This window comes from Pipra filicauda, unplaced genomic scaffold, assembly GCF_003945595.2.
Source record: "Pipra filicauda isolate LSUMZ 115617 unplaced genomic scaffold, ASM394559v2 scaffold335_size1511353_pilon, whole genome shotgun sequence".
Classification (NCBI taxonomy): Eukaryota; Metazoa; Chordata; class Aves; order Passeriformes; family Pipridae; genus Pipra; species Pipra filicauda.
Window position 1 is genome coordinate 1,481,865 of NW_024104460.1, and position 23,501 is coordinate 1,505,365.

The 23,501-nt window shown below is 45.9% G+C and overlaps 3 protein-coding genes across 3 annotated transcripts; 2 read left to right on the forward strand and 1 right to left on the reverse strand.

Moving 5' to 3' along the window:
* Positions 1-294: 294 nt before the first annotated feature.
* Positions 295-13,074, forward strand: ALG8 (ALG8 alpha-1,3-glucosyltransferase). The gene is made up of 13 exons (XM_027741615.2): positions 295-631; positions 1,502-1,580; positions 2,845-3,038; positions 4,550-4,659; positions 6,148-6,215; positions 6,754-6,880; positions 7,472-7,575; positions 7,684-7,804; positions 8,092-8,231; positions 9,049-9,188; positions 9,866-9,963; positions 11,039-11,111; positions 12,461-13,074. Exons 1-13 carry the CDS (start codon positions 477-479, stop codon positions 12,690-12,692), a joined length of 1,641 nt encoding a protein of 546 aa, XP_027597416.2. The 5' UTR covers positions 295-476; the 3' UTR covers positions 12,693-13,074.
* Positions 13,075-14,845: 1,771 nt separating this feature from the next.
* Positions 14,846-17,448, forward strand: LOC113998672 (NADH dehydrogenase [ubiquinone] 1 subunit C2-like). Its single transcript, XM_027741637.2, has 3 exons — positions 14,846-15,167; positions 16,257-16,400; positions 17,245-17,448. Exons 1-3 carry the CDS (start codon positions 15,029-15,031, stop codon positions 17,292-17,294), a joined length of 333 nt encoding a protein of 110 aa, XP_027597438.1. The 5' UTR covers positions 14,846-15,028; the 3' UTR covers positions 17,295-17,448.
* Positions 17,449-22,013: 4,565 nt separating this feature from the next.
* LOC113998673 (mid1-interacting protein 1-B-like) lies at positions 22,014-23,146 on the reverse strand. Its single transcript, XM_027741639.2, has 2 exons — positions 22,664-23,146; positions 22,014-22,380 (listed from the first exon to the last, which is right to left on the reverse strand). Exon 1 carries the CDS (start codon positions 23,081-23,083, stop codon positions 22,682-22,684), a length of 402 nt encoding a protein of 133 aa, XP_027597440.1. The 5' UTR covers positions 23,084-23,146; the 3' UTR covers positions 22,014-22,380; positions 22,664-22,681.
* Between the last annotated feature and the right edge of the window lie 355 nt (positions 23,147-23,501).

A 23,501-nucleotide genomic window follows, 5' to 3' on the forward strand; every position in this document is an offset into this window, starting at 1 on the left:
CCTAAGACTTCAGCAAATCCAGCTGCTCATGCTAAGTAAAGCCAGGCGAGCAGCATGCTAAATCACACACTATTCGAGCTCTTAAGTGACTTGTTCTTATTTAAAACTCGTTAAGTTAAACAAGTAAGACCTCAGCAACCACTCAACCCCACATCACGGAATGAATCATAGAGCGTTAAGGATTGGAAGGGACCTTAAAGATCATCCAGTTCCAACCCCCCTGCCATGGGCAGGGACACCTTCCATTAGACTAGGTTACTCAGAGTCCCATCCAACGTGGCCTTGAGTACTGCCGGGGATGGGGCATCTACAGCTTCTCAGGGCAACCTGTGCCAATGCCTCACCACACTCACGCAAATAAACCACTTCCCGATATCCAACCCGAATTTCCCCTATTTCAGTTCGTGCCCATGACAGCGATACGCGGAGCGCTCTCCGCGCACGCGTAGTGGCGCCCCCGACGCCGCTGCGGGCGGATGGGCGGGGCGGGCGCGCGCTTCAAACCGAGGAGGCGGGCGCGGCGCATGCGCAGGGTTGGGGGCTCGCGCGCCATGGCGGCGGGCGGCCGCGGCTGGTTCCGCGCGCTGGCGCTCGGCGTGTCCTTCCTCAAGTGCCTCCTGATCCCCGCATAGTAAGGAGCGGCATGAGGCGGGAGCGGGTGGCGCTGGGCTGCCCCGAACCCCTGGGGGCGGTGGCCGCGGGCGGCGTGGGGCCACCGTCCCCTTGTGTTCCCCGGGTTGGTGAGGGGAGCGGGGCGGCGCCGCCTCTGCGGCGTGGCACAGATTTGCTTTTGTCTTTGGGAGCCCTTCCAGCCCCTCCCGGCTGCCTGTTCGCGTTAGTTTTAAGGTTCAGGTTGTTTAATGTGCTGGAACGTTAGCGCTTCATAATTTTAAAAGTTTTTTTACCGTGGAAAAAGAAAACAAACAACAACCAAATTGGTATAAAACGTCAGTTAAAACCTGGAATTTCGCTTTAATTGTCTAAAAAGGCCAGGCTATAAATAGTTCTTGCCCTTTAGTCAGCTATATGAGTGACTTTTTACGCGGTCAGATAGTGATAGGACAAGGAGGAACGATTTTAAACTAAAAGAGGAGACATTTAGGTTAGATGTCAAGAAAATATGCTTCCCTGTGAGGATGGCGAGGCACTGGCACAGGTTGCCCAGAGCTGCTGCGGCTGCCCTATCCCTGGAAGTGTTCAGGACCGGGTTGGATGGGGCTTTGAGCAATCTGGTCTAGTGGAAGGTTCCCTGCCCATGGCAGGGGAGTTGGAACTAGGTGATCTTTAAGGTCCCTTCCAACCCAATGCATTCAAGGATTCTCTCATATATCCTTGGCACAAAGTTCATGCAGCATCTTTGCTATTGTTTCAGTTACTTGACCACAGTTGTGCCCTAGAGCTCATCAGTAGAGACTTCCTTTTTACCTGCCTATGGTGAGGTACTCTGAAATGTTTCTCCTTTAAGTGCATGTATGTGACATTTAATATACCCCTTCTCTAGTTATTCCACAGATTTTGAAGTACATAGGAACTGGCTTGCCATCACCCACAACTTACCCCTCTCTCAGTGGTACTACGAGGTAAGTCTGTTTGGGGTTTTTTAGCTGTGTACGAATTATAGGCACATTGGGTATGTCAGACTTTGTGAATGCTGGAAGAAGTGGTTGGTGGGTGTCATGCAGTGGGACAAAAACATACCAGTCACAATTTGTTGGCCCTGTGTAGCATTAGTTAAAAAAATGAGAGTTCTTTTGGGAAGCTGCAAGTACTTAAGAAGGCAGAATGGCAAGAGCAGTTAAGGCATGTGGGTTATTAGAAAGGCTGTGTAGCACAGGAGCAAGTTGCATGGTAGTCTTAAATTGCTGCTCGCTTCGCTCTTGTCCTGGATGATACACAGTTATCAGAATATAAAATGAATTATGCAAATGGGTATAGACATATGTATGTTATGAAATCAGTCACTTTAATAAAGTTTTGAGCCTTTGCTCATGTACTAGTAGTGTGCATTGATTTTTGTCTAGATGAATCAACTTTAAGTTTGTGATAGACTCAGCCTATATAACTGGGTTTTAATCTATCTTATAGTATCTTATGGAGTATAGGGATACATATCACAGACTTCAGTACTCCTCCACTTAAGCATCTGGGACTTGTGTATCCAGGAGTAAACGATTTGTGCAGGTCAGAACTTCGTAAGGGTGATCCAGTATTGTAAACCACATTTCTGAGATGCCAGCACGATCCCAGTGCCAGAGGATAGGATGCCTTTTATCAGCATGAGATAAGCATTTGGGAACATGCACACTGAAAACTATACCTCATCCCAACCTGCTCTGTTTCTCCTTCTTCTTCTCCTGTTCCCACAGCCAAGGATTGTTCAGAGCATAACAGCTGTCCTTATAGGAAAAGATCACATAATGCCATTTGGTCTTGATAAGGTCATACGAGAGTTAAGACTTATGAATGAGTTATTTTGAGACTGTAGCAAGGCTGATTATGTTGGTACTTGCTCCAATGTAGACCAATATTCGCTGTGATCTGTTTTACTGAGATTTTTTAATATTGGCCCTATTACTGTAAGTTGATTTATAAAGAACAGACAGTTATATATTGGTTAGGTGCAGATACATAAAATGCTGTTTAATCTTTTCCTACTAATCAGATGTCCTGTCTCTCTACCAGTACTGCAAAAGAACAGCTTAAATCATGCACAGCACCACAGAGCTGGTTACCCACTGTGGAGTAGTTTCTGTTAAATAGAGGCTACTGAGATAAAACGCATCAGCTGAAGGACTGCAAACAGCATGGGTTGTCTTAAACTATTTAATCTTCTTTTGTTGTTAGGCAACTTCGGAATGGACCCTAGATTATCCACCGTTTTTTGCCTGGTTTGAATACGCACTCTCGCACGTGGCCAAGTACTTCGACCCACAGATGTTGGTTATCGAAAACCTGAATTACACCAGTCGCGCAACCATTTTCTTCCAAAGACTTTCTGTCATTTTTACAGATATCCTCTTCATATATGGAGTTCATGAGTAAGTCTTAACATTCTAATTTTAGGGACAGTGGGTAGTCTTTAATACGTGCCACAACAAATAACTGTATGAATGAGCTTGTAAATGCATGGAAATGCCGAAGTTGCTTTAACCTATTCAAGGAGAAATTTGGAATACAGTGCTAAACACAATCTAATGTTTTGTTCTGGGAGATGCAGTTTCTGTACATGTGGTAGATTTGCACACAGTCAGGCATTAGCTGCTGTTTCATGTGTTATAGTTGGTTTTGTTTCTGTCACTGGGTTCATTTTGTAGGACTTGCAGGACAGCTTGTGTGCTCAGAATAGGCTTTTTTCTTGTTATTTTTCTTGCTACTCTGTTCTTCTAGAGTAGAAGCATAAAGGAAATTTGTCACAAAGTATCAAATATGCAAAGTTGCTCCGGTGTTTTTGGTATTTTTGATGATAAACTGATTATTCCAAGTCTAATAGAAAAATAATAGGATTGGATACTTTCAGTGTGCCCTGACTTTGTAAAGAAGTATTTATCTAATACCTAAAGAGTAGAGTGGAGGATGTTTTGAGAACTATGTTGTCTACCTTAATGATTTGGCTGTAACAGTCTTCCCCAGTTTTAATCTGTCAATCAAAATCCAGGTAGAAAATTCTCTGACTGGAGCACTGCCTAAGCCCTTTTATTTACTTTATTTGAAATGAGCTAGCTTTGCATTGTGACTTTTTTTTCTTTTTGTTGTTTTGGCTCACAGATATATGAATGTGGGGCTGAAGGCTCAGGGCTGGTGTCTGCATGGGGTCGTTCTGCTAAGAGAGGTGATAGATGTCCCATGCCTGGAAAAATTCAAGGCCAGGTTGGACAGGGTTTTAAGCAACCTGGTCTAGTGGAAGGTGTCCCTGCCCATGGCAGGGGGTATGGACTACATGACCTTGAAAGGTCCCTTCCAACTCAAACCATTTCATGATTCCGTATATGAGCTGGCTTTCTTAAAATGGCTCTACAATAGTATTTCAACACAAATCATCTGTAACTTTTTAATCTGACCTAACCTTGCCTTCAGAAATAATATGAACCATATTGCTTCACGCAGAGAAGTAATAGGATTTTTAACCAACAGAGAGAACTCATAATATTGAGGGAGGGGGGATGGAAGAAGTTAATGTCCAACCTTAAATACAACTTGGTATGTTGTCTCCAGATGTAGCAATACATTGCTTATCCATGATGGCAAGCAGGCTGTGACAGCTTTACACTTAGTGAATGCAGGACTTGAACCTGAGGCTAAGTTAGTTAACATCAGCTTTAGTACGTGGAACACACTACGGCTTTGAAATTGAAAATCCTTCTTTTACTAAACTTTATTCATGACACTGTCATGACACTGGCCTTGATGAATTTAGCAAGGATTTTATCATCATCTTCCATCCTAATAAAAGGGTTAACTTCAGATTAAGTGCACCTTTCAGCTCTTTAAACCAACAATGCTTTTGTTGTATGTTTGAATTAAAACTTCTGTTTCTTCTGCCTTTGTTCAGGTGCTGCAGATGCATAAATGGAAAACGAGCTGCAAAGGATATCCTGGAAAAACCAGCATTTATTCTTGCTGTTCTGCTCTTGTGGAATTTTGGGTTGTTAATTGTGGATCGTATCCTTTCAAACCATTATGGACTGTTTGTGTTATTTTGTTGGTTTAGCAATCTGTTACAGTGTGTGGTACCAATTCATATTACTATCACAGCAAATAACACTACTGGTTTTGTTTCTGAGGTTAGTTAAATAACTTCATGTTTTTATTAGAATTCTTATTTGGCAAAATGAAAATTAGTCAGTTCTTCATCTGATTTGCCAGAACTGCAGGAGAACCAACCAGTCTGGCAGCAATGTGTCTGTTCCTGTTGGGTGCTCCTCCTCCACCTGCCTACAGAAGTATTAGCAGACAGGCTCTATTTTCTGGGTGTGATTCCAAGTTTGTCCCATGGCAAGGAAAATCTTCAAAGCTCTTTAAGTTCAGACTGTATTCAATTGGCTAATGTTATATGGGAATTAGGGAGGCTTTCTAAAAGAAGACATCACAGAATCAAATCATAGAGTTGAGTTGGGTTGGAAGGGACCTTAAAGATCATCTAGTTTCAACACCCATGCCACGGGAAAGGACACCTTCCACTAGACCAGGTTACTCAAAGCGTCATCCAACCTGACCTTGAACACTTCCAGGGATGAGGAATCCACAGCTGCTCTGGGCAACCTGCTCCTGTTCTGCTTGCCAGGAACTGTCACCAGAAACTGAGAAATTGACCACTTTGTTAGGTTAAAAAGTTGACATCACTTTATTCAGTGTAGAGGTATGTGGGGATAGCTCCACAAAACGTGTATATCAGTCATCAAAAGTTTTGACTATTTATACACTTCAGCAAACAAAGGAATTAATGTTCATTGGCTTACAAGTTATGTAGTTCTCTTCATTAATTAGCGTTCTCTCATCTATTGGTTATTGATTTCTTACTTCTCATGCTAATTAGTTCACATTTTCAGTCTTTTTATTATCTTTTTCTCAGATAGGACATCTCTGGGTTATGTAACATGTCTTTGTGGTTTATAAATTCTGCATTCCTGGTGTTCAGTTCTCAAAAATAAATTATCTTCCAGGCTTCGTTAACTTCCTCCTCCAGAACCAAGCCCTAAACTTTTAATTTGTTATTCTAACACATGGACATTACCCAGAGCTTGCCCATCAACCGTCATCTATTTCACCAATTAAATCTCTTCTCAACATTTTCTCCAACTGCTGCATAGACTCCTTTTTTAAGAAATATAACTTGTTTGGTAACACTAGTGCTTAAAATTTAAGTGGAGATTTAACCTGGTTTTGGTTTGTCTTATATAAGTTGCATAATACATATGTAGATTGTTGTGTTTCATTTCATCAAGGTAATGTGCTAGCATTAGTAGATTTTGTGTCTAAGAGTACTAACAGTTAATGTTAAATAATAATTCAGCATGGTGTGAATTTAAGATTGCTTTCTTGATTTAAATTCCATTTTAATTTGAATTTATTGTTCAGAACTTTGAGTCTTCCCCAGAAAACATAATAGTAAAGAAACCTTGCTTTATTCCTTTCTTGACTCAAGTTCAGATATTCACTTCCAGTACAATGGCTTTCTGTTTGGGCTGATGCTTCTTTCTGTTGCTCGTCTGTGTCAGGTAAACTCAAGTGACTCTCATCTATTTGTTGCCATATGTATTTGGGTGCATTAATTCACTTCATTGAGCTGCCCATGTTGAAGGCAGTGGTAGTGGCTTGATGTTGAGGTGTGCAAAGCTGGATGTCTAATTATTCGTTGAGTTTCAGAGGGAGGAGGAGAGCTTGAAACTCACCATAATTGCTTACTAATGCTGCAGCATTACAATTCCACTGAGAAAACTAAATTCTGTATTACAGCTAAGCAATGTGGCATCATTTCTTGCCATGCTCTTCCAAATCACCAGTCCTTAGAAAACATACTTCTGAAGGTGTGGGGAAGGGAGGCCTGTCCCAGTTGTCCAAGTATGGTGTGACACAATAGTTTCTTTTTCCATACCTTTTGTGCATAATACTACTGAGTTTGTAATTTGAAGTAAATACTTTTTTTTTTTTTAATGCCTGTAATAACTGTCCCATCGCCGTAGGAGTACAACAGGGGACCATTAAGAGTTAGTACAGAGTACAGGAAAAAGAGCTTGGGTTTTGTTTTTCTTTTAGAAAAGGTATTTGGAGGGCGCTCTTCTTTTTGCTGTTCTTCTGCATTTCAAACACATCTACTTGTACGTGGCCCCAGCATATGGCATTTATTTGTTACGATCCTATTGTTTTACTGCAAATAATGCAGGTAAGATGGGGTTTTCCTCACTGGCTTTTGGGGATTGGGTAATCAGTGCAACTAGGGGAACACTCGAGATATGCAGATGCAATTGGAACAAAATGGCTGTGTGTCAAACAAAAATTCTCCTTGAGAGCAGAATTGACAGGATCTTGCAAGATCTTTGAAATACATTTGTTTCTGTACAATTCCTGTTACTTTGAGTCCTTTGTTAAGTTCTTTGTTAAGAGGAACGAGCATGAACAAACTGCAGGTGGCACTTGGAGGCCATAAGAACTGTTATGATAGCATCAGAAGCCATTTCAAAGTCCTTCTTTGAGTTTCTCTCCACTTTTTAGCACTAAAACATGCCTGATACTCCTCATGTGAACAGGGAAGGGAAATTTGGAAAACAGCAAAAGATTGCAGCTCCTGCATTCTACAGTGTGGAAAAAGATAAATGCCAAGTGACTGTTGAAGGAAGCAACTGAATGTATTGCCGTAAAAGGCTGTGTGCCCCTTCTAAAATAGGTGCTATCAATTCCCTGTCAGTGTGGAATGCTTTGTCTCCCTTTCCACTTCCCACAGTAACTGTTCTCGTAATCCATTTGTTTCTTGTAGATGGATCCCTGAAGTGGAGAAGTTTCAGCTTTCTTCATGTAACTCTTCTGGGACTGATTGTCTGTCTTGTTTCTGCTCTTTCTTTGGGACCCTTCCTAGTATTGGTAATAACCCCTTTTTCACATGTTATTCCCCAGACCTGTTAAAAAATTGCCTTATAAAAATACCATGTCTTGTCTAAAGAGGTCGTTTCTTTCTTCTGTTTTCTGTAGGGCCAGCTGCCTCAAGTCATTTCACGGCTTTTTCCTTTCAAGCGAGGCCTCTGCCATGCCTATTGGGCCCCCAACTTCTGGGCTTTGTACAATGCCATGGATAAAGCACTAACAATTCTTGGTCAGTATGCTGATCTTGCTGCTTGGTGCCATTTGCTGATAGAGCTCTCTGGATTTCAGTCTGCCCCATTTTGAAATGCGTGTAGTAAATTACATTTTCAGATTGTTATAAATCATCTGATTGTCCACGTAATGTAATGTGTAAGTTCTCAGCAGTAGGTCAGAGATCAATCACTTCCCTTTCCTATCCTTTAAAAAAAGAAAAGACTTGTCCAGGTACTTAATTCAGCTACTTCATTTTCTTTATTGGCACTTCTCAGTTTGTGCTTCTTTATGTTTTGTTTTTAGGTTTAAAGTGCAATTTTCTTGATCACACAAAAATCCCTAAAGCCTCCATGACAGGAGGGCTGGTTCAAGAATTTCAGCACACTGTCCTCCCTTCAGTGACTCCACTGGCAACATTAATCTGTACTTTCATAGCTATATTGGTAAGAACAACTAATATTTTTTGAAACTTCGTATGTTTTGTCCCTATTAGGTTTTAATTGATTAGTGTACACTTCACAGGAATTTTAATTCTAGGGCAACAAATATGTTTTCTTTAAAAAAATTAATAAAACCAGTTATTAGAATAAATTTGGACTTAATATCTTTCTTGATACACAATAAAACTTTCTTCGAATATGAACTTACATTTATGGCCCCTGTCAATGGTTAGAAGAGTGTTAAAAGCAAACTTGGATCAAAACCAGTCTGTGTGCTGAGCTAGAAGTAACCTTTTGTGGTAGAAGGTAGTTGACGTGGGTGGAGTTCCTGATGGAGCTGTTTGAGCAGCTTACGGTGTTCCTAACAGCATGAGCCACAGGTAAATGTAGTGTTCTTCACATGGCAAGCACAGAAAGAGAGGTTCAGTAAGGAATTACCCAAATACACAGTTCTTTTCACTTTAATGAGTAACTAGCCTTTAATGGGAAATCTTTGTTTCAACACCATCATGTGGTGACTTTGATAAAATGAATTTAGTGACTTAGGTTGAAAGACAGTTCTTGCATGCAAATGGCAGGGAGTTGGCTGTGGTCTTTCAGTCTACTTTCCCCTCCTGTTATTTCGACAGAATTCCTTCAGGCTCTACTCATACACCCAAATAGATCTGGTTCCTCCAGTGCTATATAATGCTTGTGCCACACAAGCACAAACCTGGGTGCAGTGGGGTGTATTAACGTTGAAAAATCTCTTTGGACGATGGCTTGTGTTCGGGATTGCCAAACTTTTCACTGAAGTCCTGTTTTTGCCTGTTGTTTCTAGCCCTCTGTTTTCTGTCTTTGGTTTAAACCTCAAGGGCCCAGAGGCTTTCTGCAGTGCCTTGTTCTTTGTGCGCTGAGCTCCTTCATGTTTGGCTGGCACGTGCATGAAAAAGCAATACTCCTTGCTATTCTGCCTTTAAGGTAAGTGAGTTTTGTACACAGTAGTTGGCCAAAGTGGACCTGCAGCCACTTGTTAAGGAATCCTCCAAGGGGATCACTTTGTTTTCAGTATATTTCAGAAGATGAACGTGTTTATAGAATGTCTTAAGCTGGAACAGTGTAGTGCACTTAAATTAATTTCAGGCACAGATCAAACCTTGATGAGTGCTGTGGTTCATGTTCTAAAATGCTGGATAGATTGGTCAGCAGCCAGCTGAGGAAAGGGGTCTTCTGCACTGTGCTTGACAAGAATAATACGCAGTTCCTACCAAAGGAACTTTATGCCTGCCTAGGGTAGAAGTAGGCTGTAGTTCATAAACTGCCTGACCAGTATTGCTCCAAACTGTATTTTCCTCCCTCAGAGATTTAGTGATGTTTAAGCTCTTGTGTTCTGTCAGGCCTTGCCAGTAGTTTTGTTCAGTGGGTGTGTGGTTTTCCGGGGGAGGGTTTCCTGGATAATTTTTCTCCTGTATTTTTATTTCTGGGGCTATGTAGTTTGGAAGCAGGAGACTTCATCACAGGTCCAGTGTTTGGAGGGACTGTGGTACCATGAAGCTATTTGACCTTTCTTCACTCTTTTGTGAATTGTGTAGTGCTCTGCTGAAATTAAGTTTCTTTACTAAAAGACAAAAGCATAACAAATTTTTGTCATTTTTTAGCTTGTTGTCTATTCAGAGAGCCAAGGATGCTGGCATCTACTTGATTCTGACAACAACAGGGCATTTCTCACTTTTTCCATTGTTGTTCACTCCACCAGGTAAAGTATTCTTCTTTCTGTGGTTTCATCTTACTACTTTGGGGTTTTTTTCCAGAGATGTCATGCAGGTAATGGGTTTGGATTAATTTATATAATACCTTGAAAGTTGCAAGGAGGCTGTATGTCAGCCTGTTTCCATAAATGCAAACTCTCCAACTAGTGAATCATTGGGTTAAAAAGCTGTAGAAAGACCATAGTTGAAATAGGCCTGAAGTTGAAATAGGGATGAGAAGCTGTCAGTCAATATTTGTTATCCCTTGCTCTGCCACAGTTCCAGAAACCTCCCGTTGTCATAACCATGTCAGGCAAAACTGATGAAGACAATTTGAAACTACAGCCCTGGCAGGCTGTTTTCCAGCTGACTGCTTCCTTATGCTGCCAGTACTGTGCTTAAATTAAAAAATCATGTAGTAGCACCAGTTAAGTCAGTGCTTGTAGGGACAGATGTGTCTTTGTGACCAAAACCTGTTTGTTCCTTCGTTCACCTCCTACCTTTTCAATTAATCAGGGGCCTGTTTGCTTTTCTCAAACTCCTGACCATGGTGGTTACGACAACACTGTAACACTGAATTGATTGTCATCCTTCTGGGAGAGTTCAGATCCAGGCACTCACAGTCTTTTGGTCTGACAGTGCTGCTTATTTGTGACAGCTGCTGCCTTCAGAAATAAGAAACTTCCTCTGCTTTCTCTATTAGTTAATTTTTATCTCGTGTGAGACGTAGAGCTCAATAGTGTTGATTTGCCTGTCATTTTTGCTTTAATCACTTCCCAGTGATTTGTGATTTCTTTTGAATAGGGAAATGTTATTTGCAGTGCTATCACAAGTTGTAATTATAATTATTGTGTTCAGTATGTTTATAGATAATTGAAGTAAGTGTATTGCAAATGCTTGGCATTTGCTGTAGTAAACATCTATGCTTATTTTTAGTATCCTGAGTAGTAAAGCATGTAGGTCTGCAGAAAATAACTTTGAACAATGCAAGCGTGACTAGTAGGATTTAAAGATAGTGCAATTCATATGGCAAAAAGTTTTCATAATTAATTTTAAAAGTCCATAATGTTCTTTGCTTTTCAGAACTTCCACTTAAAATACTGCTTATGCTGCTGTTTACTGTTTATAGCTTCTCTTCATTGAAATCTCTATTCAGGTAATTAAAGAAACTGCATTCTCAATGCCAGGAACAACAACATTTCTTTTGGCACTGGAAACAGTCTTGTCTTAAGGGGTGCAAACAGCACAGAAAACCGATGCTGAAGTATCAGGTTGAAGTGTTACTAGTCAAAAGATGCTGCTGCAGCAGTTCTCAGGAGGCAGTGCTTTAGTTAGGATTATTACAGCACATCCTGGTTATGTTTGAGTTGTGACAGCTGCCCAGTTAGTCCCAGCAGGCTGTAGATCCCCACCTGCCTGATATCCTGTTAAAGCATGGAGTTGTGATACTATATCCTGTGAGAATTTAATTCAGTCTCGGAGCACTTATTACAGTGAGTTATCTGGCGATTGTTTATCTTACTCTGCTCTGGTTTTTTACAGTAGTAGTATTTTAATGTGTGGAAGGGACAGGTTATAAATAACGTACGTTACAAGCTGTGATTTGTCAACCAAGCTGCAAACATTTGGCTGCCAGAACATGTAATTGTCCAAATCATCCTGTGTAGTTTTACAGCCTATTGATCTCTTACCTACTTGACCAAAGATACTGCTTATCCTTACAACCCCTATAGTCTCCACTTCCCTGTTTCCCAGACTTTTTTCAGGGCAAAACCAAGCTGTAATGAGGGATGTCAAAAGGGCTGTAAACATGTGTTCAGTACTTCAAGCACTTGTTTTTTGTAGGTGGGTTTTTTTTGGGGGAGACTGCTTTTTCCCCCTTAGTGTTTAAGAATTCAATCATTCTGTCTCAAGAGCACTAACTAAAAAGCTCTGTAGGAGCTTAGCTTTTGTCTAGAGATGGGACTTTTGCAAGTTTCTTGTTCCTAACTTGCCAAAACGAACAAATTCCTGCCAGAACTTGAAATTCCCTGTAAACTACCTGCAGTCAAAACCCTACCACCGATGTCCTTTGCCAGAGAGATTGGCTAGACATTACATCCTACAGAAAGCTTGAGGGAAGAGGTTAAAATAAGTGTGACATTTCTCGTCTTTGGATATAGAACAACTTTGGTGGAACAAGTGTGTGTGTGTGAAGGTCTGTTCAGTTGTTCACTGAAAGGAGGTGAGGTGAAATACAGCAGCTGATAAGGTTTCTCCTTAGATTTTACTTGGTGTAAAAGGCACGTGATAAGGAAATTAGCTGTAGTCTTGGCTATCATGCTGGGGGTTTTTCTTGTTTGTTTTTTTTTTTTCCTGAAACTTTTTAAATTGTTATTTAAAGCCTTGTTGTGAACTAATAGATATTCTTTGCTCTGGTCACCAGTGATAGCTGAAAAACAGAATTGTTATTTTTAGTTAACATCCTGTATTTTAACACTACCTCTTTTTTAATTCCTCTGACAGGAGAGAGAAGCCTCTCCTTAACTGGCTTGAAACAATCTACCTCATCCAACTCGTGCCTTTGGAAATCTTCTGTGAAATTATATTTCCCCTGACCCCCTGGAAATGGCACTTCCCTTTTGTCCCTCTGTTGCTGACCTCTGTATACTGTGCTCTGGGCATCACATACGCTTGGCTCAAACTCTACGTCTCTGTCTTGACTGAGAGAATTCCTGTCAGACAAAAGGCTGAGTAAAGCCACAGTGCTGGGACCAGTCCCAGGATACCCCTTTGAGGGGATTACTGGCACAGTTGTATGTCACAAGAACATACAACTCTGGATAAGACACAGTGTATGTGTACCATGGGGAGGTTTTCTTCCAGCACTCCTGTACTGCCCAACGAGGATACCTCTGATCAGAAGTGCTCACAGTAACGTGGAGGGCTGTGGATAAACTGTGAAGCTCAACAAGGTCCAGACTTCTGTCCCAAGGAAAACCTGCCTGATTCTCCCATTACTGTTTGTATTTGAATAAAAGTTGTTGTGTCAAATTAGAAGGGATGATTGCTGTGTAGGAGAGCGTTGTCACTGTGTTCTGTGGAACTTGTAAATTAAAAACTTGACATTTTTTCTTTGAGCATTTCTTGCATTTTTTTCAGCTCACATCTAAGCCCTGCTTTTGAGGGACACCTGCACAAGTAAGGATGTAGTGTCTAGCTGGAAACTTTGTCAAAATCTTGAACACTCAAATATCAAGTTTTTATGTGTCCATATCCCATTGACCTCTTTGTTTCATGGATACTCTTCAAAGAGGCTTTAACATTCTTTTAATACTTATTTGTGTAGCCCAGATGACCAAATTGAGGCTTGGGACTGACATGAAGAATTTTTTTTTCATACCATTAAATCTACCCTATAATGTGGCTGCATAATGGTATTTATTTGTAATTAATGTAAAAGTCTGCAACTGTAACAAAAGATCAAGTGTCCACAGTTCCTCTAGAAAGTTCAAAAAAAGGTATATTGTATTCTGCCTCTGGAATCATGTACCCTGAAGGTAAGTTATTTCTGTGGTAAATAATTGTACTTTTTAAACCCTATATAACCATCCCTAAAAGATGTTGCTCTAGAGATTGGGGTCTGGTTTGGATTCCAGTGCTGACATGAAATGGGAGGAGAAGGGATGGATTTGTTTTGGTTTGGTTTTTCAAGTAGTTTTTGAACTTTCTTCTGTGTTAGTTGAAGAACTGGACCCCTTCGGAGAGGATAGTCCAGGGGATAGTTATGCTTTTTGAGTTCTTTGAATACTTCAGATGTTAAAAGAGAGTGGGGCTCTTGTTAGGACAGCAGGTTGAGTAGTTGCTGTGGCCATTTCTGTAACCAAATAGCTTGTGCATTTAAACTTTTCACAGTCCATGAGCTTGTATTCAGACCTTCTCACTCTGTTTTTCATTACTTTCTCATAGTTTCTGCCTTTTTTACACCTCAGCAGCTTTGCCATGCTCTTTTTAGCTGCTGTGGCTGCTGTTGATGCCACGGTGCTTCTTACCACCTGTATTTTACTGCTGGTCTAGGCCTCAAAGTTCTGCACAGGGTAAAGCATCCACAGTGCTTGTGTTTGTCTGCATGGAGATGCTGTCCTGTGTAGGGAAACAGTAATATTTAAAAAACAAACAAAAACCCCAAACAAAACAAAAAACAAACAATAAAACAAACAAACAAAAAACCCCAAACTTGGCTCTTCTGCAGCAACACCTTTGCAAGTCAAGCCCAACTCCTTCCAGAACAGGTTGCCCAGGGAAGCTGTGGTTGCCCCAGCCCTGGAAGTGTCAAAGGCCAGTTTGGACAGAGCTCTGAGGAGCCTGGTCTGGTGGAAGGTATCCCTGCACATGGCAGAGGGTTTTAATGAGATGATCTTGAAGGTCCCTTCCAACCCAAACTATTCTGTGAAATTCAGCCTGGGGCAGTGACTTAAGTGACCACCTATGGCCATTCTGTAATTCCTGCTTCAACTACTGGGGAGCAGTGACTGCCCAACCTCCTCCTGTGTGGAGAAAAGCTAAATAATACATTTTTAGGGAAGAGGCTGAGAAGCCTTTAGGACCGGTGGTGTCTTTTTAATGCAAGGGGGTTTTTAATGGTTCCATCAATCCTGCTATGGTGGCAAGTGATTTAATGTGGTTTCGTAATAATTAAAAAAGCAAAAACTAACAACATGGTGTAGGTCTCAGTATTTAATCTGTCGGCAGGACGACCTCTGAAAATTAATGGGCTTCGATTTTAGTCCTCTATCAATCCCCTAATTTAGTTACCGACCGGCCTCCCTGGCCCTCCAGAGGCAAGCGGGGCCGCCTCCCCCAGTGGGCTCAGGGCTGCGGGACCCCCCACCCGGCCCCTGCTAGAGCCGCTCAGCCTCGGGTAGGGGTGGGTAGGTGGGTTTGTGGGCCGGGGGGTTTGGATTTTGGGGTGTTTTTTGGCGAAATAACGAAAATCAGGGGAAGGCAGCGGAACGCGGGAGCGGGACGCGGGCAGGCGGCGGAAGGCGCAGCCGGCGCTCCGCTCCGCCGAGTCACCTTGGGCGGGCCGCAGCCATGGTGTTCCTGCCCGACGAGTCGCGATCGCTGCCGCCGCCGCCGCTGTTCAACAGAGGCTCGGTCTGGCTGGGCTTTGTGGGGTGGATTACGGCGCTGCTGGACAACACCTTCAACCACCGCCCCGTCCTCCGAGCCGGTGCGGGGAGACAAGGGGCAGCCTGAGGCGAAGGGGAAACGGGGCGGGGGGGTGGCTGAAGTGAGGGGCTGGGGAAGGGGCTTTGTGGGATTTGGGGTCACTCTGAGGGATAAATGCAGGTGGAGGAGGGGAAACTGCCAGGAGTGAGGGGCTGGAAGGGGTAGGGGCGCTGCAGGAGTGAGTGTGTGGGATTTAGGGTGACCTTGAGGCTTATAGGGGCGGGAGTGAAGGGGAAGGGGCCCTGAGGGGGATATAAGGAGGGATATAGTGAGGGATACGGGGGCTGGGGGTGGGGTAGAGGGAGAATGTGGGGCTTGGAAAGTGCTGTGTGGGATATGGGGTCACTCTGAGGGATAAATGAAGGGGGAGGAGGGGAAACTACTGGGAGTGAGGGGCTGGAGGGGCCTGCGGGAGCGGGTGTGGGGAATTTGGGGTGACCGTGAGGGATATTGGGGCTGGGGGAGGGAGACCTGAGGTGAGGGGATGGAGAGATAGAGCAGATTTGGAGGGCTGGGGAAGGAAGGCGGTATGTGGGATTTGGAGTGACCTTGAGGGTTGAAGGGGAGGGGGCCCTGAGATGAGAGAGTATGTGGGGCTGGTGAATGGAATGTGTGGGATTTGGGGTCAGTCTGAGGGATAAATAGGGAGGGAAGGTGAGGGAACCCTGAGTGAGGAGTGGTGGGAGGGTTGGAGGGGAATGGGGTGCTCTGTTGTGATTTTGGGTGTCTCTGTGAGGGGATTGGAGTGAAGGAGTGGGAGCCCTGAAATGAGGGGTTTGTTGGCGGGGGGGGAATTGGAGGTAGTTGGAGGGGGCTGAGAAAGGGATGTGGTATGGGTGTGGAGGGGATTTGAGGTGACTCTCTGAGGGATATGGAGGGCAGGAAGGGGAAGGAGCCCTGAGGAAAGGGGGTCTCTCCGGGGGTCTGGCAGCGGCCGTGGGAGGTGTGGTTGTGTAGGGACCTTCACTGGGGGAAAGCAGGGAGGGAGGTGCTGGGGCATGAGGGACCCAGGGAAAGCAGGGGCCTGCCTGAGGCCCCCAGGAAGAGGAACTGGGACAGGGGGACATGGACATTTCTCTTCCTGCTGCAGGTGTTCACCGCCAGGTCCTGTTCACCACCGTGGGGTGGTTTGTTGGCTACTACCTGACGAAACGTTCGGATTACATCTATGCCAAAAGGGACAGAGAGCTGTTGGAGTACGTCAGGCATCACCCAGAAGACTTTAAGGTGGCAGGTACGATGAGTTGGTTTTTTAAATGAGACCTCAGCCTGCCTTATGTTCCAGTTAACAAGTGCCAACGTGTGTAAAGATATTGCTGAGCTAAGTCTCTCCCGCTTATTCACAATCTAAATTGCAACAGTATTAAGGATTTTATGATATGAAAATAGATATTTTTATTGAGCTGTTGATCTGCCTTGATGACCACCTCTTCCTCTTAAAAGCTTATTTTAATATAGAAATAGCAGAACAAAAAGAAAATAAGAATAGACCAAACTGGTACCACTGAAGAAGAAATAAAGTAATGGAAATTAGAAAGCTCAGGTCTTATTCTTGTAACATCACAATTGTACTGTTTATTCTACAAAATGCCCATGCATGTAGATTCGGAAATTGCATGATGAATATTCAGTAAACAACCAGAGCAGGTGAAAAAAGAGTAAATAGAAATGGCAGGAAGCCTGAAGTGCTCTTGGCTTAGAGCTGTGGTGAAGAACAGCAGTTTTTTACTAAATGTAGTCACTGAGCCCAAAGAGGCCATGGCAGATTTTGGTGAAAACTGTCCATTTTCTGACACAATACAGTTAGGTGACTCTGGCTGTTGGATTGTGGTCTGCATCATACCATGTTGGAAAGAGTATGTACAAATAAAAAAGTGTTAATATGGAGATGCCTTTGCAGGGATCTGTGGAGAGCCCTATGGGAAAGAAGTTATGCATTTAGTTAAAACAGCAAGCTGGTGATTCGCTGTTAGTAGCAAAAATCAGATTTTTGGTGGCTTTGTTAACCTTAAGATTTTAATATAAAACATATTCCGGATTGATCTCAAATGCTGATTAGGTTTTCCCACCTCTTACAGAAAAGAAAAGAATAGGAGAGCTTTTGGAGGATTTCTACCCCATCCGCTGAGGATTTCTCCAGCGGCGACACATCACAGGATGAATTAATGCCACACCAGGAACGTCGGCAATGTGGCTGCAACTGTTGAACCGTCCATGGCGTGGAAAGTGAAGTTTTACTCACTTTCATGTAATAAAAGCTTGATTAAATACTTTGTGTTTAATTATTTGTTCTTCTGTTCTGTTAAAGTGTGTCAATACGTGGGTGACTGATATTTGTAACAGGATAATAACTTTGATTTATCTCTTTTTCAGTTGTTTTAATTGTGGGAGTGGGAGATTGTTCACGCAGCATATACTTTAAAAAAACCAGAGTGTAGTTGCGTAAGTTCCTCCTCTTTATTTCTCAGTGGCATTTCTCCTGACCCTTGAGCATGTCTTTGACCAGCCCTGCAGGTGCTGCAGCCAGTGTCTTGCTGTGAAATTAGTTCTGAACAGCTAACAAAAATATATGTGCTTCCTAATTAATTCCCTCTCGATATTTTGCATTCTTATGTTGCTTTTTCTTTGCTGGCAATGAGGATCCAACCTTTCTGCCTTCTCGCTTGGTTGTTGGCTCCTAAATCCACATACTGAACACAAATGTTCCAGATGGGCTGTGGATCTGCAGCTCTTACAAATGTCACTGCAGGGTGCTTGGCACCTCTGGGGTTAAAACACTTCCAGCTGAGGCTGCTCCAGTTGTGGCAGTTTTTTATCTAATTACCTTTTTTTGCTGGGTTTCAGTATCTGCCCTGCTTCCTCCTGCACTGCCTCTGTCCCTGTGCATGTTTTGTGAGACTTCCTGCTCTGTGCAGCATCTCAAAGCTCTTTCTTAAGCACCTCTTCCCTGGGGAGGCCTCTCGCCATGCCCTGGGTGCTGTTCCCTCACCCCTGCTTCCTGCTAGTGCTGTACAGAGGGATGGGATAGTTGGATACCTCCCAGGGTTTGATTCTGCTCTCAGGTGATGTTCCAGCAGAACTTGACAGCTCCTTGTATTGATTGGTGGAAGTGATTGCACCAGCATAGCTCTGTTTGCAGCCACTGCTGCAGCTGCTGCCTCCCCTTGCTCTGCCCACCCCTTGTGGGCCCTCCTTGCCCAGAGGGACTGGGATGAGTGTCCCCCTGGGCTGGAAGATGTTTCTTCTGAAAGCTTATTACATTAAAAAGGGAAATGACAATCAGATGGATTAAATCACGGATTCATAGAATGGGTAAGATGGGAAGGGACCATTGAAGGTCATCTAGTCCAACTTCCCTGCTCAAGCAGGGTCCCCTAGAGCATATTACTCAAGATTGTGTCCAGACATGTCTCCAGGGAAGGAGACTCACAACTTCTCTGGGCAACCTGTTCCAGTGGTCAGTCACCTACACAGGAAAGTAGTTCTTCCTCATGTTAAGGTAGAATTTCCTGTGCATTGGTTTCTGTCCATTGCCTCTTGTCCTATTGCTCAGCACCACAGAGAAGAGACTGGATCCATCCTATTGGCACCTCCCTTCAGACACTTATATACATTGATGAGATTCCCTCTAGGTCATCTCTCTCAAGGGTAAACAGGCCCAGCTCCCTCAGCCTTTCCTCATAAGAGAGATGCTGCAGGCCCTTAATCATCTTTGTCACCCTCTGCTGGACCTGCTCCTGGAGCTCCATGTCTCTCTTTTGTTGGAAACAGTGCACCAGGTGAGGCCTCACCAGAGCTGAGCAGAAGGGAAGGATCCCCTCCCTCCACTGTCTTTGCCTGAGGACACCTTGCTGGCTCACAGCCAACTCGGCTGACAGCAGAGCCAGACCTGGGGGACCCAAGTGTGAATTTGTGAGGTTCTTTCCTCCAGCATCTCCCTGAGCAGGCAATAGGCAGCAGCAGGAGGTACAGCCGAGACCAGAGCACCCCAAATTGAAAGGCAGGGGTGTGCAGATGGGAAACCTGCCCTGCGGGAGGGGTGGGGATGCTGGCAGCCCCCCATCCTTGGGGGTGGGTGGTTGTGTGATTAGGACTTCTTGGGCCTGGTTAGAGAAGGGAACTTGGGGTTTCTCATTCTTTTGACATTTTGGGTCAAAGCTGTACTTTCTCTCTTGTCTTCCTGACACTGAGCCTCTGTGCCCAGGTCACTGCTCTCTGCTGGCTTTGATGCCCCTGAACAGATTTAAAGGAAGTGCTGCCATCCTGATTTGCTTCAACGATATGAACAGAAAACATATTTCCCCGTGGTGGATGGTGACAGTGCGGGTGCCCCGGGAGCCTGCCCAGGGCAGCGCAGAGCCAGCATCCCCTGCCAGGCCAGAGGCTGATCTGCCCCGTCTGCCAACATCCCGCTGGGACCAGCCCTGGGTTTTTCCAGGACAAAGACCTTTCCTGTGGCCATCTAACATCTCTTATCAGCTGTGGCCAGCAGGGGTGTTCAGCAGCAGCAGGGCATCCTGAGGGCTTGACGCATCCCTGGGGCAGTGTGACGCAATGCCCTGCAATCGGTGCAGGCAGAAGGTTCCTGTGACACACCGGGGTCGGGGCCAGCTGGGCAGACAGCGGCTCTCAGAGACAGACCCACAAGTCCTGGGGGGTTGCAAGTGGCGCAGAAGACGTCAGCAAGCCCTTCCAGCTGTGCCAGGGCACAGACCTTTTCTGGGAACATCTCGCGTCTGTCATTGGTCGTGTTCAACAGTGATGGGGAGTGCTTCATCCTATTCCTGGTATGACACTTCGCTGGAGCACCACGAGCCTCTCCAGCTGCTGAGCATGCTGCCCGAGCCCAAAGCCACTGCTGGAGGTGACTGCAGGCCTTCCTCGCTGTGGCACTGTCGTGGCTTAACCCCAGCCAGGCACCAAGAACCACCAAGAGCTGCTCACTCACCCCACTACGAGTGGGATGAGGGTGAAAGTGAGAAAACACATGGGTTGACATAAAGGTAGTTTAATAGGGAAAGCAAAAGCCATCCTGCAAACACAGCAAAACAAGAAATTCATTCACCACTTCCCATGGGCAGGCAGGGATTTAGCCATCTCCAGGACAGCAGAGCTCCATCGCAGGTAAAAGTGACCTGTAAAGACAAACACAATCACTCCAAAAATCCCCCTTTTCTTTCTTCCTCCTCCCGCTTTACATACCGAGCACGATGTCATATGGTATGGCATATCCATTGGATCAGTTGGGATCACCACACAACTGTCCCTGTTGTGTCTTCTCCCAGATTCCCATGCTCCTCCAGCTTCCTCATCAGCATGGCAGTACAAAATACAGAAAAGGCCTGAGCGCTGTGCAAGCAATGTCAGTGATAACAACTGTGTATTATCAACTGTGTGTTCAGCACAAATCCAAAACATAGTTCCATACCAACTACAGTGAAGAAAATTAACTCTACCCCAGCAAAACCAGCACAGCTGGCCTCGTTTTCCAGGAGACACAGATCCCCACTCTTGAGCTCCAGACAGGTAGACCACCAGAGGGACATAGCATCCTTTGTTGTCCTCACCTCACTGGGAACCAATGTCCATCCATTCCTTATGGTTCAACATCCAGCTCTGCAATCAGCCTGGGGGCAGAGGAGCTCCAAAGGCAGTGCTCCATCATGCCCCACCTGGAGGTGGCATTGCAATGGGGATGGTCTAGGTCTCTCCCAGTATACCCCTCATGCTCCATTTTCTCTCGATAAGACAAGGCTACAACTTTGCCCAGGCTGAGGAGGGACACGGTGGGGCAGATCTGCTCTGAAATCCTGATGCTGGCTGGAGGGATTTGTGTTTGGTCCCTTTTGAGGAACTTGGCAAGTGGCACCTTGCTTCTGTAGAAAAGCAGGACTTTGGGTTGGTAGTGCAATTAGCTACTTGGGTGTCTGGGGCCACAGGCCTGGGGTTTGGGCAAGCCTCCCTGCAACCCGCCATCCTCCTGGGGAGCCCATCCCAAGCCACAGCTCAGGAGGGGGAGATGTCACCACATGTGTCTCCAAATGATCCCACGTTGTCCCCAGCACCTCCTGCTGACAGATCGCCATGACTCTGATTGCCCCAAGCCCCTTGAAACTGTCCTTGTCCTCTCTTGAATCTGACCAGGACCCTTTCAGATGCGAGGCAGCTCTGGATCTGGGCCCCAGCTGCCCCCTCCAGAGTCCCTGGGCCCCACAGTTGCTCACTCAACCCCAGCTGGCTGGACACCCTTTCCCGGTTGCCCATGCTCGAGCAGGACAAGCCAAAGTCAATGTGGTCTCAGCAGCTGGGAGATCAGGCGACAGGAGATGAGAATCTCCAGTGTATCCCAAAGCTCTGTGTCTGGACATGGGGCTGGGGTCCCGGGGCCGGTTGCTTTCCAGAGCTGCTTTGAGCTACAGCTCTGCTGCCCCTCAGTGTCGCATGACTGGGCTGAGCGTTGGACAGATTCACGCTCTCTTGTGCACAGAAATCAAGCACCGGCTTTTACTGGTGTTGCTGTCAACACAAGGAAGAAATTTTTCAGCCTGAAGTTGTTGAGATAAAGGAACAGGTCGCCCAGCCAGGTCGCATGTGCCCTGTGGTTGCAGAGTGCTCTGAGATACCTGGTCTAGTGCAGGATGGCCCAGCTCAGAGCAGGGCATTTCACCAGACAATCTGTGAAGATCCCATTCAACCCAAACCGTCCCAGGACTTTGTGATTCTTTGTCCCTTCAAATTCCCCATCATTGCCCGGGAAAGTTCCCTCCCCACAGAACCAGTGTCTCCCTGCCCCACGCTGGGGCACTCCATGAGAGCCCCAGCCAGTTGAAAGCACCACACAGACAAATGGCTTCACAGGGCTTCTTTTATTAGCAAAGACTGGGGGAAATACCCTTGGAGTCCAGGTACCAGCTGGAAAAGGGCTTGGCAGTTGCAAGGGACTGTTGGAGGTTGGGGCCGTCGCACAACACCTCCACCTTCGTCCTGCTCTTTGAAAATAAAGAGGAGGGCACGAGTCTGCAGCTCTTCCAATGGAGTTCCCAGCACAGCCAGATGCTTCTTCCTATGAGGATAAGGCAGCATCTGGTTCTCCGGTGTCAATGCCAGCCCTGGGAGATCAGCTGCCACGGTGCGAGGAGGGCGAGTGGGAGTGGGGAGGAGCCTGCGATGTTCAGCGATGGGACGTCTTCTGCTTCCTGACACCAGCACCCGTCCTGCAACGGCAGCCGTCCTTAACTCCAAGGGTCATCCCCGGCAGACATATAGTCCACCAACCCTGGGTCCACAGATCTTGAACCCCTGGAGTCTCTGCCTGGAGGGATGGGATGTGCCCACTTCTGCAGCATGGAGATGGGTACCTGCCCCCATTTGAGGGGACAGCCCCCCTTTCAAGGCCCTTCCCAGGAGCTTCCCACCCCTTTGCAGTGTTGGGGACCTCTCCAGGGACACCACCCCTTGCCTTGCTGCCCCTGAGCTCTGTGGCCCCTCAGCTCTTACCTGGTGGCCAGGACAGGATCACCAGCTGGGCTGCCCCTCGCTGAGGTTGATCTGCTCCAGGATCTGGCTGTACCTCCGGGTGAGGGCGTTGGTGTCCCTGGTGAGGTGGGTGAGGACCTGCTGCAAGCCCGTCAGGTGGTGGGACAGGCGCTCCTCCAGCTGGGCATCCACAGCCTCGTTGCCGTCCGAGGATGTGTCCGTGTCGCTGTCGGCACCGGTGGGGCTCTGGTCGTTGACAGAGGCCAGGCCTTTCTCCACCATGGGCTTGATGGACTTGAGCAGCTGGTAGCGCTCATAGAGGTCTGTGTGGCTGCCTGCGGCCGGGGCCGCCCCCTCCTCTTGCGGGAAGACCCCTCGGAGCAAGCTGGGGAACATCACCTCCTGCTCCATCTTCTGGGTGGCTGAGAAGTACTGCTCCATGGCCTCTCTCCCACAGCTCTGGCAGCGCTGCTCTGGGCTCTTCTCAGGGTGCCTGCTGCTCCCCGTCCCCGATGGGGGCTTTTTAGGCAGTGCCGAGGCACATCCCTCCTCTGCTGTCCCCTCCTGCCTTGGCTGGGTTGCATGGCCGTGGGACTGGGCTTGGCTGCAGCCCAGCTGGAGCTCGGCCACACAGTGTCCCAGGCTCTGTGCAATCTCTCCTGGCCCAGCCTCCCCGTAGCCTTCACCCGAGCTGGCCGGAGGTCCTGCTGCATCCCCATGCCAGGAGCAGGGGAGCGGCAAGGAGCGAAGGTGCCTGGGGTCTTTCCCTCTGTCCCACTCCTACCCCTCTACACGTTCAGTTGTGGGGCCCTGTGAGAGTGGGTCCAGCTCCTGCCCCCCGGGGCTGACAGTCTGCAAA